Genomic DNA, 17924 nt, shown 5'->3' on the forward strand with positions numbered 1-17924 from the left:
AGCGTGCGGTTCACTGGTCGCGCTGACGTTATCTGGACTGTACAGCGCAGGCCAGATGACGTCAGCGTGACTCTGAGAGCCGCTTTTGCAGGCGCAGTAGGAATCCTGCGCCGGAGGGGACCCAAGACCACCATCGTGGAGCGGAGCTGCGGCGTGGGCACAGAACAGCCGGCAGGGGCTGTAGGTAGCCCCAGGCAAGTGGATTTTTTTTTATTTCCAAAGTCCTTAGATGTGTCCTTTAACTGTCCCACAGGAGAGCTCACAAACTAATCCCTAACATAGTCATATGTCTTTGTATGTATCCTAGTCTAAGGCCAATTTAGGGGGACGTCAATTAACCTCTGTGTATGTTTTTGGGGTGTGAGGAAGCCTCAGTGTCCGGAGGAAACCCACGCAGACATGAGGAGAACATACAAACTCTGTGCAGATAGTGTCCTGGCTGGAATTTGAACCAGGGACCTAGCATTGCAAGGCGAGAGCGCTAACCACTTAGCCACCATGCTGCCCCTCAATTGGCCCTCATACCACATGACAGACGGGAGTGGGTGAAGGACACCCTTGGGAAAAAAAACACAGAGACAAAGGGAGCCCAATAGTGCAATATGTCACTGGGTATAATAGAGAAATAAGCTTTCTGCAGGACATATACTCAGAAAGGTGGGTTGCATAGGGGAGAACCAACCACATAGAGCACGTGGAGTATATTAGCTCGTCTCCGCTCGGGTACCTCCAGGAATAGCCAGATGTAAGGTGGGCGCACTCTTGAAAAGGGAAAAAATGCTACCAGCAGGGGAGACCCACTGGCCGACTATGCCTCAGAGGCATTCTTGATTCTTTCAGTATTGTTAATGGCCTGATGAAGTGGGCATGTATCCAAGAAACGTGCTGCCTGTGCTTAAAGTGGATCGGAGATAAACTTTTACTCATTGCATAATTGTGTTCTTTTCATATAGTTTATAGGGCATTCCTCAAGCTAAATCCTTTTTTGTTTTGCTTTAATACTCTAATTCCCTATAAACTAAAACCACGCCCACAGCTTTTCCAGAGTGCCTTGGCACACTGAGCCTTAGTAGCAAGGGCTTATGGGAGCTCAGTCTGGGCAGGAGGAGGTTACTAGCCAGAGATTTCAGAGGCAGAGGGGAGGAGGAGAGGGGAGTGAAGTTTTCACAGGCTGAGGGCTGGAGATGCAGATCAGCTTGCCTGTGTGTAACGTGACAAACAGAACATGGTCGCTCTCATTGTATCACAGGAATAAATAATCATAAACTGTTGAAGCTGTTTGCAGCTAGATATGCAGTGTAAACTATCTAAACTTTAGATAACATATATAGACAAGTTACTTGTTATAGTTAGTTTTTCATCTCGGATCCGCTTTAATAGAAATTGTTCTCTTTTCACAAATTGGTTGTGTCATCTGAGATGTAAGCCACCTCTATTTTTTCGATTTTATTTTGTTTTTACTCAGTTTTATCCATTTCTGGGCGCCTCTTCATCCTAGTTGTGCTCATACTACATGAGGTGGTAAAATTGTCCAATCAAAATTGGATGTGTGTACATAACCTAATGGATTTGCTTATATCATACCTGGAGGAAGAAACAGAGCTCCGCGGACCCGTCCTTCTCTGATCTGCACTCTCTGGACACCGGGACTCACATACCACCTCTCTATAACTTTACTGACCAGAGGAACATCGTCTGGTGATGGAGTAATTACCAGGTGGGAGTAAAGTTCCAGATGAACATATAAAGGACTTCCCATCACATCATGTTTTATCAGCCTTAAAAATGGAATAGCTGGCCTCAGCGCCCAGAAGAGTCCCATTGGATGAATTCCATAGAAGTCTCCACCAGTGGATGGGGAACGTTCCAGATTAATCTTTCCCTCGTCGTCAGTCAGGTAGAAGGCGATGGAATGGAATATTCGGCCTTTCTCGTCCTTCAGCCAGGCTCTCAGCGCAATGTTCTCTCGTGGTGGGAGACCCCAAGCCTGGATCTTCACTGGTTCATCTACGAGAGACACTTCCGGGGAGACTGTGAGGCCAATCATAGCTGAAGATCTAGAATGATAAAAAAGGCCTTCACCCAAAGCTGACTTATGTCGTAGTTTGAAAAGTTTAAACTCTACTTCCTAAAAAGAGCTCAGAGCAGGATTATCCACCAGGCAACCTAGGCAGGTGGTTGGGGTATAGTGGGTGGCACCTGCCACAATCTTTGACCTCTGTTCACTTTAGCTTACCAAAAGGACCATAAGTGGGGGGCCAAGTCTACTACCTTACCCATTACACCTTAATCCATCTCTGAAAGAGCTAACTAAACATATTCCAACCACAGTCAAATATTTTTTTCTTTTTTGGTGGGAACAACTATATTCATTTTTCTCCTGTTCCTTTGACTTTCCTTCCCCTGGCGGTATGTGCCTGTGCATGTGTTTATACTGCCTCTCTGTTATGAGCTTTAGTGACAGTGAAGCTGGTGACCATTTTGTGCCACACACACAGGAGACAAGACAACAGTTACAGCCAGAGCTGGATCATCCACAAGGCAAGTTAGGCAGTTGCCTAGGGCCTGGAGAGACTAGGGGCTTGGTTGATGCTAGCCCCCACCAAATCTCAACAAAAAAGCCATGTGACCATGTAGGGTGGGCCCAAAGTGGTTGCTTGCCTGGAGCTCCATTTCGCCTTAATCCATCTCTGGTTACAGCAATAGCGTACAGCAAAACCTTGGACTGAGAGTGACTTGGTTTAAGAGCTCTTTGTAAGACAAGCAAACATTGATAAGCAAGCCACATCTTGATATACAATTACAAAACATTTCACGTCATCACAACTGAGCTGATAATTCTTCTCCCTTTGATGCTGCTGGATTGTATTTAATCTGAGTGCAGGGATGGCGCAATGTCACGTTTCCCTGAAATCCTCAAAAGTAGACAAAAGCAACTATGATTGGATTAGCTATACTGAAAGTCTTTTTCACATTTTTACTCTATACAGAACAGTACTTTGTATTGAAGAGACAATGGAAGAAAAAAAGAATACCTCCGGGGGGCAGGGCCGGTTCTAGACTCTTAGCTGCCTGAGGCAAACTTGTGAGGTTGCGTTACCCCCCCCCGAACTGGAATGATCGCACAGCACCTGACAATTTGCACCGCATGTTATAGCTGCGTTGAGCCCCCCCGAAAAATCACCCTCAGTATAGGTAGGTGGCCAGGTATAGGTGCTCCCCATATTGGTAGCTAGATTCAGTTGCCCCCAGTATAGGTTGGCCAGGCACTCTCTTCACATTAAAGCTTTTTTTAAAGTCAGAAAAATGCAACATACAGAATCTGCTTAAAGGGACACTTAAGTCAAACAAAAAAAATGAGTTTGGGCTTCCAATAGCCCGCTGCAGCTGTCCGGTGCCCTTGCCATCTCCCTCCGATCCTCCTGGCTCCGCCGGCAGCCACTTCCTGTTTCGGTGACAGGAGCTGACAGGCTGGGGACGTGAGTAATTCTTCGCGTTCCTGGCCACAATAGCGCCATCTATGCTGCTATAGCATATATCATATACCATATAGCAGCATAGTGTTAAGGGGTTATGCTGCCACCTACTGGCAGCCCAGATATTATCACAGGAAATGTTTATTAGATGTCATCACAGGAAGTACTTCGTTGTTGTAACCTCTTTGCTTCTTACAAGACTAGCAGCATGAATAAAGCAGCTCTGAGTTGATTTGCAATCTGCACCTTCTCTGCATTATTGAACTAACAGAAACATGGTGTCAGAAGCCTGAAACACACACACCATCCAATCATCCAGCTGGAAAAGAAACCTTCAGTATACAGAATAGAACTCAGTATTCAAGCAACCATGTATGCAAACACAATACCTCCACCATCTGAGATGAAGATGTCTGGTGACCTGGCTAACAACTGGGAAACTTTTAAAGCTGAATTTCAGGACTTTATGTTAGCTTCCGGACTGCATGAGAAACCGGCAGAGGTACAGGCAGCCACTTTGAGGCGTGTAATGGGAAGTGAGTGCAGACACATCTATCGTTTTAATCTGAATTTGAATGAGGAACAGCAAAAGAGTGCTACTGCTATCTTGGATGCCCTGGAGGGGCATTTTAAGCCAACAAAAAATGTCATCTTTGAGCGCTTTGTTTTTGGATCCCTCAAGCAGGAAGAAGGTGAGACAATTGACTGTTTTGTAACTAGATTAAGGGAGAAAGCAGCCACATGTGATTATGGACAGTTAAAAGATGACTTGATCAGAGACAGGCTGGTGTTAGGTATTGCTGATGAAAACGCACGCCGTCGCTTGTTAAGAGAAAGGACACTTACTCTGGCGTCTGCCATTGATATTTGCCGAGCTGCAGAGCAAACAGACTTGCGAATGAAAGTGCTGACGCAGGCCAGAGTGGATGCCAGTATTAATGCGACAGTTTCCCAAAAGCCAGTGCCTCAAAGCAACACAAAGCCAAGCACAGCACGATATCCTAACTACCCCAGAATCCCTGAAAAGTGCAAGTATTGTGGCAGCACACACAACCGGGGGAGATCCCAATGCCCAGCTTTTGGCAAGAATTGCCGACTTTGCGGAACCCCCAACCACTTTGCAACAGTGTGCCTAAAAGCAAAACGAGACCAGCGTCAGCTGCATACAGTAGATGATCAAGCTGAGCTTGAACAGGAGGCAGATGATGAAGATAATGGACAGATATACACTGCTAGTGCTATGGGGTCACCCAGCTCCCGAGGGAAAAAGTGGTTTGTCAACCTACAGCTCCACGGCACCCGACAGCGTTGCCAGCTTGACTCAGGAGCAACATGTAACGTTATGAGCCTGCAGGATAAACGCAAGATAGCTCCCAAGGTAAGACTGAAGCCTAGCCAGACAAGACTGAAGCTGTATTCAGGTGAGGTGATGAAATCATTGGGCCTTTTTCAGACTGAATGCTTCATAAAAGGTCTCTGCCACAAACTGGAATTTGAAATAGTCAAAGCAGACCAGAACCCACTCCTATCAGGTTCAACGTGTGAACGTTTGGGTCTGATGCACATTACTATTCCAGATGAACTCCACAATATGGAAAGCCATACCACAGGGGTGCTAACAGAAAAACAGCTTACCAGCACATACCAGGATGTGTTCAATAGTCCAATAGAGTCTCTACCTGGGGAAGTGCACTTTGACCTAGATCGAACTATCACACCAGTACAATGCTCTCCACGCAATGTTCCAGTTGCACTTAGGGAAGCCGTCAAAGCCCAGCTGGACAAACACATACAGGATGGGAACCTAGCCTCAGTGACTGAACCCACAGACTGGATAAGTAACATGGTTATAGTCAAAAAAGCTGACAAAATTAGAATTTGCATTGATCCAAGGGCATTGAATAAAGCACTGAAAAGGTCCCACTATATAATGCCGACACTTGAGGATGTCCTTTATAAACTGCCCAAAGCCCGCATTTTCTCCTTGGTGGATGCCCGGGATGCATTTCTACAAATCAAATTGGACACAGAGAGCAGCTTTCTGACCACCTTCTGGACACCTTGGGGCCGAATGCGCTGGCTCAAACTACCCTTTGGTGTGTCGGTAGCCCCAGAAGTGTATCAAAGAAAACAGCATGAACTACTAGCCGGCCTGCGAGGTGTGGAGCCAATTGCAGATGATATACTAATAGTGGGTTGTGGAGACTCACTAGAGGAGGCCACTCGTGACCATGATGCTAACATGATTGCTCTTATGAACCGCTGCAGAGAAGTGAAGCTTAGACTGAGCATCAAGAAGCTACAGTTTAAACTAAATGAAGTTCGCTTTCATGGTCACATTCTATCAGCAGGGGGGTTGAAGCCAGATCCTGAGAAGGTAAGGGCAATAAAAGACATGCCTGCTCCAACCGATTCCAAGGGAGTACAAAGGTTTATCGGATTTGTCACCTACCTGTCAAAATTCATGCCCCATCTCTCGGAGGTTTGTGAGCCTTTGCGCAGGCTTGTGGATAAAGACACACTATGGCACTGGCTGCCAAAGCACCAGGAAGCAGTTGATGAAATCAAGCGACTAGTCTCCACAGTGCCAGTACTAAGATACTATGACATTAGCAAGCCAATTACAGTTCAAAGTGACTCCAGTCAGAATGGCCTCGGCTGCTGCCTATTGCAGGATGGACAACCTGTAGCATTTGCTTCCAGGGCTCTCACCCCAACTGAGCAGAATTATGCTCAGATCGAGAAAGAATGCCTAAGCATTGTGTTTGCTTGCCACCGTTTCCATAGCTACTTGTACGGTCGGGAAAAGATCACTGTTGAAACCGATCACAAACCACTAGTCGCAATATTCAACAAACCTTTGCTTAGTGCTCCAAAACGACTTCAAAGCATGTTACTCTCGCTTCAAAATTATGCTCTAGCGGTAACCTACAAACCAGGCCCATATATGTATGTGAGTGACACTCTGAGCAGAGCCACACCACGCTTGCATCCAGCAGACGCACCTCATGTTCAGCATTCAGTCTGCAGCTTGCACAGTGAAGAACTTGACATAGAGTGCATAAACCAGGCTGACTATTTAAATGTCACGCATCAGCGTCTGTCACAGATCAGAGAGTCCACCGAGCAAGATGAAAACCTCAAGATCCTTAAATCAGTTGTGCTCAATGGATGGCCTGACACAAGGGCAGAGACACCTGTTGCTATCAGAGAGTATTGGGCCTACCGGGATGAAATAAGCCTACAGGATGGAGTGTTCTTCAAGGGACAACGTATTATCATCCCAAAGCAACTACGTGCAGAGATGCTACGACGCATTCATTGGAGCCACATTGGTGGTGAGGCATGCTTCAGACAGGCTCGAGAAACGCTGTTTTGGCCGAATATGCATGGGGAGATTAAAGACTATGTAGGGCAGTGCACTGTATGCAACGAATACGCACATGAACAACAAAAAGAGACTATGATGTCACATCCCCTCCCTACACGGCCATGGCAAATTTTGAGCATGGACATATTCAACTACGCTGGCAAGGATTTTCTGCTGATCGTTGACCACTATTCAGACTTTTGGGAAATAGAACTATTACCAGACCTGTCAGCAGGCACAACCATTAAAAGATGTAAGGCTCAACTTGCCAGGTATGGCCAACCTGACCGAGTTGTAACAGACAATGGTCCACAATTTGCTTGTGCTATGTTCGCCAGGTTCGCTCAGGAATGGGGTTTTGAGCATGTTACATCGTCTCCAATGTACCCTAAAGCTAATGGCAAAGCAGAATCGGCAGTGAAGATTGTCAAAAGCCTGTGCAGGCGAGCAAAACGTGCAGGGGATGACCCATGGAAGTCAATCTTACTTTGGAGGAATACACCGACAGCTGGCATGGACACTAGCCCTGCACAACGTCTAATGGCCCGCAGGCTGAAAACTCCTCTCCCAGTGACTGATGCACTGCTGGAGCCATGTGTTGCTGTAGAGGTACCCAGAAAGCTGCAGTACAAAAGACAAGTGGCAAAACATACCTATGATAAAACGGCCAGGGACCTTCCTGCACTAAATGTGGGACAAAACATAAGAATGAAGCCTCTTCCAGGTGACAGGACCAGACTATGGAGATTAGGAACTTGTCTCCAACAAACAGCTCCTCGCTCTTATCTGGTTGAGGTGGAGGGTACACTGTACAGGCGCAACCGGGTGGACCTCAGACCAGCAGAGTCTAGTCCTACTAGGCTTACAGGAACAGAGCCCAGTGAAACGCCAAGACCAGAAATGCCAATGGAGGCCACAGAGGAGGCAACAGTGGAAGTTCAGCCGGAACGTTTGCCTGAAACTGACAGCACATTGGCCTCTCAGTCTGGGGGCACACCTGAGATCCCACGCTACACACGCAGCGGCAGGCGAATCCGGCCACCAACAAGACTTGACCTCTAAATAGTTGTAAGCAGTCATGTTTAGCTACCGTTGAGCATTTACATACTGTATATGCATATTAGTAAGTACAGTGGACTAAATAACCTTACTATTTGAATGCTTGAAAGTTTGTTTTAAAGTATGTTATATATATAGTTAGAAAAGGGGGATGTTAAGGGGTTATGCTGCCACCTACTGGCAGCCCAGATATTATCACAGGAAATGTTTATTAGATGTCATCACAGGAAGTACTTCGTTGTTGTAACCTCTTTGCTTCTTACAAGACTAGCAGCATGAATAAAGCAGCTCTGAGTTGATTTGCAATCTGCACCTTCTCTGCATTATTGAACTAACAGAAACACATAGAGGGTGCTAATGTGTCTGGGAACGCGAAGAATTACTCACGTCCCCAGCCTGTCAGCTCCTGTCACCGAAACAGGAAGTGGCTGCCGGCGGGGCCAGGGGGATCGGAGGGAGACGGCGAGGGCACCGGACAGCTGCAGGGGGCTGTTGGAAGCGCTGGGTGAGTAAAACTCATTTTTTTTTTGTTTGACTTAAGTGTCCCTTTAATGGATACCCAAAGTGACATGTGACATGATGAGATAGACATGTGTATGTACGGTGCCTAGCACACAAATAACTATCCTGTGTTCCTTTTTTTCTTTCTCTGCCTGAAAAAGTTAAATATCAGGTATGTAAGTGGCTGACTCAGTCCTGACTCAGACAGGAAGTAACTACAGTGTGACCCTCACTGATAAGAAATTCCAACTAGAAAACACTTTCCTAGAAGAAAATGGCTTCTGAGAGCAGGAAAGAGGTAAAAAGGGGAATTTCTTATCAGTGAGGGTCACACTGTTTCAGCCTGGTGCTGTCCCCAGACTTCTGCCGCCTGAGGAACTCGCCTCACTTAGCATCATGGGTGGACCAGGTCTGCCTGGGGGATACTTACCACGGGATGTGAAAGCCTCTGTATCCTAATGAGGTTTCCCTATCTTCCTAAGCCTCAGGGATCCAGCACTGTCTCTCCTAAAAAGACAGCCAGCAAGGATGTCGGCTGTGGCGCAAAGTATTTACCTACCGCGATTCTGCGCAGATGTAACTCGCCTGTGCGGTAGAACGGAACCGGTTGGCTTGGCTATTTCTGTGTGAGCGGAGAGCCACTACTGCACTTGGGCAGAATAGCGGTAGGTAAATATTTACATCGCCGGTGTTCGGGGGCTGCCAGCGCTGGATCCCGGAGGGTGAAGAAGACAGGGAAAGCCTCACTAGGACGCAAAGGCTTCCCCCTCCCAAGGTGAGTACCCCATAGGGGCGTTTTTTATTTAAAGGATACCACGGCGCACAGGCTGTGGTAAACTAAATGCTGCAATGTCTAGGGGAAAAAAAGGACATACCCACCGCTTCCCTCGCTCCCTGCCGTCATCCCCCGCTCGGTTCAAACAGCTGCCGGTACCGGCCGACTCTCCTGACCCCTGACCTGGACATACTGTGCTGCGCATGCGCAGTACGTCCTATAATCTTCCCTTCTGCCGTCGCAACGTGACGGCAGAAGAACAGACACTCCCCCGCCTCCTCCCTTCCCAGCGTGTGCGCTCCAGGATAAAGCTAGCGTGACACGTTGCGACGGCAGAAGGGAAGATTATAGGACATACTGCACATGCGCAGCGCAGTATGTCCAGGTCAGGGGTCAGGAGAGTCGGCCGGTACCGGCAGCTGTTTGAACCGAGCGGGGGCCGACGGCAGGGAGCGAGGAAAGCGGTGAGTATGCCCTTTTTTTCCCCCTACACATTGCAGCATTTAGTTTACCACAGCCGGTGCGCCATGGTATCCTTTAAATCTTATGGGGAAAGTTGCTTTGATAAAAGAGAGTTTTGGATTACAAGCATGTTTCTAGAATTAATTATGCTCACAAACCAATGCCCCACTATATATTGAAAATAATGTGAAATATATACAAGAGAAAAGTGAACAAATGGATAAATGCAAGCACAGCGAAACAATCTCACATGCACACACCACACAAACCTATATAACTAACAATAACAAAACTATGTACACAATGGACAGAACAGAGTATGCAGGACCAAGTCATCAACCAATGACAAGTCAGAACAAAATACAATACCAAATAGGGCAACACAGTACAAAATCGGGATTCAAAGACAAGGTAATAAAAAGGCAAGAGTTCAAACCAGGGACATCAGCAATGGTATAAAGTCCAGGAGTTCTGGCAGCTAGCAGCAAGTAGAGTCCTAGTATTGGCTGGAATGTGTAATGGTTAAGGGCTCTGCCTCTGACACAGGAGACCTGGGTTCGAATCTCGGCTCTGCCTGTTCAGTAAGCCAGCACCTATTCAGTAGGAAGCCTTGGGCAAGTCTCCCTAACACTGCTGCTGCCTATAGAGCGCGTCCTAGTGGCTGCAGCTCTGGCGCTTTGAGTCCGCCAGGAGAAAAGCGCGATATAAATGTTCTGTGTTTGTTAGTACTACTGAAGCTCTGGCAACTTCCAAGTAGCGGTGGGGGTCTTTAAATAGGCAGTTACCATCTGCTGCATGATCACTGCTGCAAAGTACTGCTGAGGACACCTGGTGGTGGCCAGTGAAATGACAAGGTAGTCTAAGTAGAAGATACCACCCGCAGGTAGAACAGGAAGTTGCAGTCTCAGGAGGGCCACCTGCTGGTAAGTCAAAGTCCAAAAACACTTTAAAATGTGCAATGCCACCACACACCTGCTATAGCACTAATGCTATAGTGCACAACCCGCACAAGGGTAATTCAGGGTTTTGGCAATCATTCGCCAGCCCCCATATTACTTCTCCCTCCAAGTTGCTCTGACCCGAAGGGGGAATAGTATTTAACGCCGTCGGGAATTTGAGCAGCAGAAGGGTGAGCCTTCCATTCAGCTCACTGGCAGCAATATCACATGTACTCCACAGCGGACCATTGGAGCGGACAGTACACAGTCCGCTCCCACTGGCCGCACATGATCCGTCAGCAGGTGGGAACTGAGCATTAAAGGGACCCAGAGCAGAGGCATACAATTAACCACTTAAAGGGGAACTGAAGTAAGAGGTATACGGAGGCTGCCATATTTGTTTCCTTTTAATCAATACCAGTTGCCTGGCAGCCCTGCTGGTCTATTTCTCTGCAGTAGTATCTGAATAACACCAGAAACAAGCATGTAGCTAGTGTTGTCAGATCTGACTTTAAAGTCTGAAACACCTGATCTGCTGCATGCTTGTTCAGGGGCTATGGCTAATAGTATTAGAGGCAGAGGATCAGCAGGGCTGCCAGGCAACTGGTATTGCTTAAAAGGAAATAAACATGGCAGCCTCCATATACCTCTCTCTTCAGTTGTCCTTTAAAGACCACAGGCTTACACCCCCTTAGTGACCAGGCTATTTTCTACAAATAAGTGCTCTGCAATTAATGGCTCGCTGCAGAGCCACACAACCGGCACACAAATGAATCCCACTTCCCTTTTCTGCCCACCAACAGAGCTTTCTGTTGGTGGGCTCTAATCGCTGCTGCGATGTTTATTATATTTTTTTTTGTTTTAAATAAATTTTGCAATTTTTTTTTATTTTTAATACTCCCCTCCCTCCCCCAACAGCCAATCAGACCGATCCTCTTTCATAGGCATTAGCCTATGACAAGGGATCGCTCTCTGAGCCTCCCCAGGGGACAGCTGAGTGACACGGCTGTCCCCAGTACAGCACTGCAGTAGATCACAGCGCTGTACAATGTAAATAGTCTGCTAGCGGCAATCACCGCTGGTAGACTGATGACGGAACGGAGCTCCATCATTCAAGTGGGAATGTGCACACGATCCTCTGCAAAACCCCACCCCAGGACTTGACACTTTTTGGCGTTAGACGGTCCTGGGGCTGCCACCTTCCCGACGCCTATTGGTGTTAGGTGGTCAGGAAGGAGTAAAAATCTGGTCTTACCCGGGGCGTCCTGCGCAGTTCAGTCTTTAGAGATGCTTACGGCGATCAGTGTGATGATGCGCCAGTGCATGTGCAACTTCAGCCAAAGTCACCAGATTACCAGAGCCGCCATTGGGACCGCGACAGGGACCCAGAGGATGCCGGAAGACCTTGCGGGCTACAGGGAGCTGGAGGAAGCCCCTGGTAAGTCCAGATTTAAGTGTTATGCCTCTGCTCAGAGTCCCTTTAATTAGGCCTCGTTCACACATAAATCTGTACATTTCAAGTCCAGTCCAGTCCTGTCAGTTTTGCATCAGTTTTCTGTCAGTTTTACCTGACAGGATTGGAACTCTCCCATAGAAAACGGATGCAAAACTAACAGGACAGGACTGGGCCGGAAATGTACACCTTTTATGTATGAAGCAAGCCATAGAAAACTCATACGATACATAACTGGCGCCAAATGTCAAAAATATAGGACTGGACACCTTTTTACGAGTGAACCCAGACTTAGTAGACATAGTAATCCCGGTAAGGACTCAACCCTCAGCGGATGATTATCCAGTAATATTTATTTCATATGATTTGCAGTAGTACAGAGCATACTAGCCAGCACGACTGTCATGTTATCACAGCTAGTTATGATGTTGGGGTGATATGCAGAACACAGAAGCCATATTTTCCCATTTTTATGTTTGCTGTGTACTACTGTATCATATGCGATTGTCTGCTAGCCAGTCTGGCTTTGAAGGTATTGGCAGCTAGCTTCATGGAAACTGTTAAAGGAATACTATCGATGTATGCATTTATTTTTAAATTCTGTATGTTGTAGCACACATTAGGACAAGTACTAGGAGCAATTTGATTCCTCACACAGCTGTTCCTCTCAGCTGTAAAATCCTCCGGTTTTGGCGTCAGTGTTGGATACAAAATGTATCTAAATACTGAGGGCTCCCAGAGGGCTAGACCATGTCTCTTCACAGGGGAGTTGCTATCAACTCCTCAGTTTATAGTTTAAATATCACCTTGCTGAAATAATCTTGTTGATATGGGGGTAAGGGGTTAAAGATTCTAGCAATGTGTGTTTATTATCTTTGCTTCTCTTGACTGATACAGATACTAATAATGCTAATTGTAAACAGTGGTCTGCCCCTCTCAGCAGCTTGTAAAGTGGATGCAGCCTGGAGTGAATCACCACAAGCAGGCAGCCAGGCAAGCAGTCTGAATGTAAACACAGACTAGTGTTATAGCTAGTTATATTCCAGCAATATTCCAGCTCATTTAGTTACCTGTTACCACCTCAGATCAGCCTGTTTCTCCTCATGTCTCCTGCATGCTGTGAGTGACACAGTGACATATATTTGTGAAAATTTGGACAGAGGCGCCAGGCAGGTTAAAATGATCTAAAAACAACTAAAAAGGAGGAGTACAGGTGGACTTACCTCCTGAAATGATGGACAATCGAGATTGTTCAAATCGCAAATACAGAGGCGCATTGCCACTATTGGACCTTTTTGAGCTTGCACTCCTTGCCTGATGAAGCGGGTTATACCTGCGAAACGCGTTGCGGAGTGCCAAAATAAATTGTTATTTGCGATTTGAACAATCTCGATTGTCCATCATTTCAGGAGGTAAGTCCACCTGTACTCCTCCTTTTTAGTTGTTTTTAGATCATTTTAACCTGCCTGGCGCCTCTGTCCAAATTTGCACAGTATATAGTCCACCTTGGGTGGAGGGGACTGTCCCCTTCTTTCTATCTACAGAGAGCGACTTCTTAAACCTGAGTGGGGTCAGGTTCTAATGCTCCCCACCTGCATTTCAAGTGGTTGCCTATGTGGTAACCCGTGTTTGTGAGTATATCCACATCTGTTAATTATTTCGCCAACAATTGTTAGACTTACTGCACTATATTGGGCTCTCGGTTTTTCTTTTTGTTTCAAGTGCATATATTTGTGAGCTGTGTGACAGAGTAACCAAGCAGCTCAGGGTGACCCAAACTACTATGAGCTGTGTGAGAAATTAATTTTTAAGCAGGGATAGCGAGAGAGAGACCTGGGTGAATAAATAAAGTGCCCCTAGCACTAGTGGTAATGTGTACACTAATATAGAGTATTAAAAAAAAAAAAGTCTTTTCAATCGATAGTATTCCTTTAATGTTATTGTGTGTGTCAATAGACCTACATTTGCATTGAATTCCTCTGGAAGCAGGGAGCTTGGACATTAGCATACAGTTCCTCTGGACAGCCAGGAACAGGTAATTAGGTAACGATTCCCTTTTGTCTGGCATCCTGCAAAGGTGGTGCATGGCTTTGATCTTTGTATTAATGTAAACAGCTGCCTGTTGGTCAAAACACTATCAGACTAATTGAGTCTGCCAGGTTCAAAGTGGACAGGAATGTTTGAAATTTACATGGCAGCCTACTGGAAGTGGGTGAAGGGTTGAAGTCCTTTTGATACAATTTTTACCTGTGGAAATTGGGTTTATGGAAGTGCTCTGAAATCTCTGAAAAGATCAAACGCTATCACAGGAACACATTGAAGTTGCACGCGTTAAACAGGAAATTGGATTATTCCTGGACCTGGGACATTGGGGTGGCCCCGGGCCACACAACGGACTTTATAAGTGGCCTAGGATAGTCACAACTGGTAGCTCTTTGGAGATAGCAAACGCTAGGGCTATCCTGGTCTGACCAGAAGCTGCGTTCTGCCGCAAACAACGTTTAGACCTTCAAGTTGGTAACGTTTTGATTCCTGTTATTTTTATGCAAATATCCTTGTGTGTATCGTTGAAACTTTTATTTTGTAACTTTTTACTTTTTGTAAATCTTTTGTATATATTATTTTCTGCATTGTTCCACTTTTTCCTGGAATATTAAATTGTTATTTAATAAGTTCGACTTCTGCTGTACTAAACTAACATTCATAGCCTAGTAGAGGAGACTGAAGTGTAACTGTGTGTATAAGTCCATGCCTGATTGTATGATTGAGCAACACTACCGTATAAGATTGTAATTGCATTATGTGTATGTTGCACTTCCGCACTCGACCGCAGAGTGGGAAGTCGTGGAGTGGCTAACAGTATCGTTCGGAGCGACTGTTAGTGGTTTTGCTTCACTACAGTGTAAGATTGCAATTGTGCGTGTGTGTGGGGCGTTTGTCATACGTTGGCCTAAAGCGTGCAGCTGACCCAACGTACGAAAACGCCAGTGCGAATAACTCGACAGCAGAGTGGAAGTGTCAAGCAACCGCTAGTGGTGGCAGTGAGAAGTGTTCTGAGGGGTCACAGCCTTGTTTTAGCTTGACTAAGGCTGCTTCCCCTCTCGATCTGGTCAAACCCGCAGTCGGGAACCGTACAGGCGTGCCGCGGGCTGGTTCCTGACAACGACGTTTCGGGCTATCGCCCTTTCTCAAGTGCTGACTGTGGAATTCAAGGAGATGTGATGGACCTCCTGCCCTATTAGGACTCCCCAATATAAGCACTTTTTACCCTTGAGGTGGGCAGACTCATCGTTTGCTTTTGGTAAACCCAGCCTTGGGCATCGTTCTCATTGGTTGCGTATGGAAACGTATTATTCGCATGATAAAGAACGCATGTGTTGATGCTCGTTTCATAACACGTTTCAGAGTTTTTAAAGCTGATCATGCGTTTTACATACGTTTAAACGGGCTTGAATGCGTTTTTTTTTTCAGGATGTTTTGCTTGTTTGAAGTAGCAGTTGACAATAAAGAGGTTTTCATTTGAATTTTTTTTTAATCAGGGGTAAAAAAAACAATCTCCAAAGCGCTTGCTATGCGCTTCTATGTGCTAAAAAAAAGAGCACCGATTCACTTCCATTGCTGCTGTGGGCTTCACAGCACAATGCATAGAAATGCCCGCAACAGCACGTTTCTCAAATGGACAGTAACAAAGCACATAGATGGGAACGTAGTAAAATAGAATCAATGTAACAAACTGTTCCTAGCAAAGTGCACAGCACAATGCAATGGGAAATGCGTAGAGCAGCGCCCCTAGTGTGAACGAGGCCTAAGTGGACATCGACATCTACAAGCAGTGTTGTGCTTCGAATAGACTTTCTATCATTTATTAACAAACACAGTAAACCATAGTAAACGTAAAATGGAAATTAAGGACCAGGGGATTTTGCTATGATCGGTGCTGCGTGGGCTCTCCAGTCCACAGCACCGATCAGGATTGAGCCAGGGCGACCAGACTTCCCCCCTTTTTTCCCCACTAGGGGGATGTCCTGCTGAGGGGGGTCTGATCGCCGCCGGCTATATTTGTGTTGCGGGGAGGGGGGGGCTCCTCAAAGCCCCCCTCCGCAGCGTTTTCCGCCCTCCCTTGCTTTCCCTCCCTCCCCTCCTTTACCTGAGCGACGCAGGACGAGATCCGTCCTGCGCCGGAACTGACAGGCTTCAGCCTATCATATGCCGGCGATCCCCGGCCAATCAGAGGCCGGGGATCGCCGATCTCCTTTACGGCGCTGCTGCGCAGAAGCGCCGTATGATGTAAACAGCAGGGATTTCTTCCCCGCGTGTTCACATTTAGCTTGCAAGAAGCGATTGGAGGCTCGCCGGCTGTTCACGGAGACACCCTCCGTGAACTGGCATGGTCCATGCTATACCACTAACGACCCGCCGACGCCTATCGGCGTTAGGCGGTCGTTAACTGGTTAATTTGTAACAACGGTAAATATATACAGATTTGTACAGCCCTCAATTACATTCATGGTATTTTTATGGCAAAATACTGGAATGTATTTGGACAATATTCACAGCTGGGCCCACATGCAATTCACCTTTTCTCCTTAAGTTTTCTCCTAGGAGATAATTTTTCATCATTGATTTAAAAACACTTTTTAGCACTTAGCAATGGAAAAAGTACCAAAAAGTAGGTGAAAAAGTAATGTCAAAATTATTTTGAGTATCTGTTTGCTTGCTGGGGGTTTAAAAGGTATTTTATTTACAAGTTGTGAAAATGTCACCTAGGAGATAACTCAGGTGAAAAAGTGAGTAGCCTATGGGCCTTATTGTCTACGTAGATTAGCAAGAAAATCTTTCACTGACCTGTTGTGCTGGAATGACAGCTCCGAAACACAGGATTCCTTTCCTGCAGGGAGGAAAGGAGGGAGGAATCTGTAGTAGGCTGAGCAAAGGGCAGCTCATGTAGCCAACGTATTATACACGGACAGGGAGGTGCGTAATTCAATGAGCAAGCACAGGTCGTGGACTTGGCTGCTACTTCTTGTTCAGACTTGCACTTGATTTTCATATGTCCAAAAGCGAAAGAAACTAAAGCAGTCTTTTACTGGCATTGGTCAGTCCTGCTACTAGCGTCTTTGAAGTGTTTTAGACAGGGCTGCCATTTAAATCTGTAAAATCACCCCCCCAATGCTGAGAAGCAAGGGGCTGTACCCCACATCCGTACCCCTAAAAAAAAAAAAATATGTGTGGGTAATAGAATGTTGGGACTTGCTTTGTCACTGCTGAATATTTTCACAGTGTGCAATGGGAAAGCAATAAGGGTTAAAGAGGTTGCAATCCCTCCCAGGAGGGCGCTGTAATAACAGTGCAGGACATTTGGGCGCAGCTGGCGCCACCGTAGGCTGTAATAGGAATTACGGCTATAGCGGCGCACAGTGAGTAACTTCGGAGGCGTCAGAAGACGGAGTTGAAGTTACTTTTAAAACACTGCAATTCGGCCGCCAGCAACAGCAGGAAGCCGAATTATATAATTCCCACCATCCATGGCGGCCTGGAGGGGGAATAGTAATAAACGCCGCCGGGACTTGTGCAGCAGCAGGATAAGCCATATATCGGCTGTATCCTGCGCCCAAGTCTCCCGTTGGCTATTTCATAGGTACTCTTCCGAGGCATCTGGACCATAGGCCCCCTTAAAGTGAACCCAAGGTGAGAGTGATATGGAGGCTGCCATATTTATTTCCTTTTCAACGATACCAGTTGCCTGGCAATCCTGTCAATCTTCTGGCGTCACAACCCTGAAATAAGCATGTGGCTATTCCAGTCAGACTTGAGTCAGACCTGATCTGCATGCTCAGGCCCAGATTTACATCACAGGAGCCTATAGGCACAGATGTCCTGCCACCCCAGA

At 46.4% G+C, this 17924-nt stretch overlaps 1 protein-coding gene across 1 annotated transcript in view; it reads right to left on the bottom strand.

Moving 5' to 3' along the window:
* The window catches only part of LOC137531220 (bile acid-CoA:amino acid N-acyltransferase-like), a 34570-nt gene extending 17607 nt beyond the window's left edge, over positions 1–16963 (bottom strand). Inside the window, exons 1-2 of the mRNA XM_068251371.1 lie at positions 16880–16963; positions 1585–2057 (exon numbers count right to left, since the gene is read on the bottom strand). Of these exons, the coding sequence (XP_068107472.1) occupies positions 1585–2047 (463 nt within the window). The 5' untranslated portion in view covers positions 2048–2057; positions 16880–16963. The remainder of the gene's footprint in view (positions 1–1584; positions 2058–16879) is intronic.
* Positions 16964–17924: the final 961 nt, after the last annotated feature.

Source organism: Hyperolius riggenbachi, chromosome 1 (genome assembly GCF_040937935.1).
Source record: "Hyperolius riggenbachi isolate aHypRig1 chromosome 1, aHypRig1.pri, whole genome shotgun sequence".
NCBI lineage: Eukaryota > Metazoa > Chordata > Amphibia > Anura > Hyperoliidae > Hyperolius > Hyperolius riggenbachi.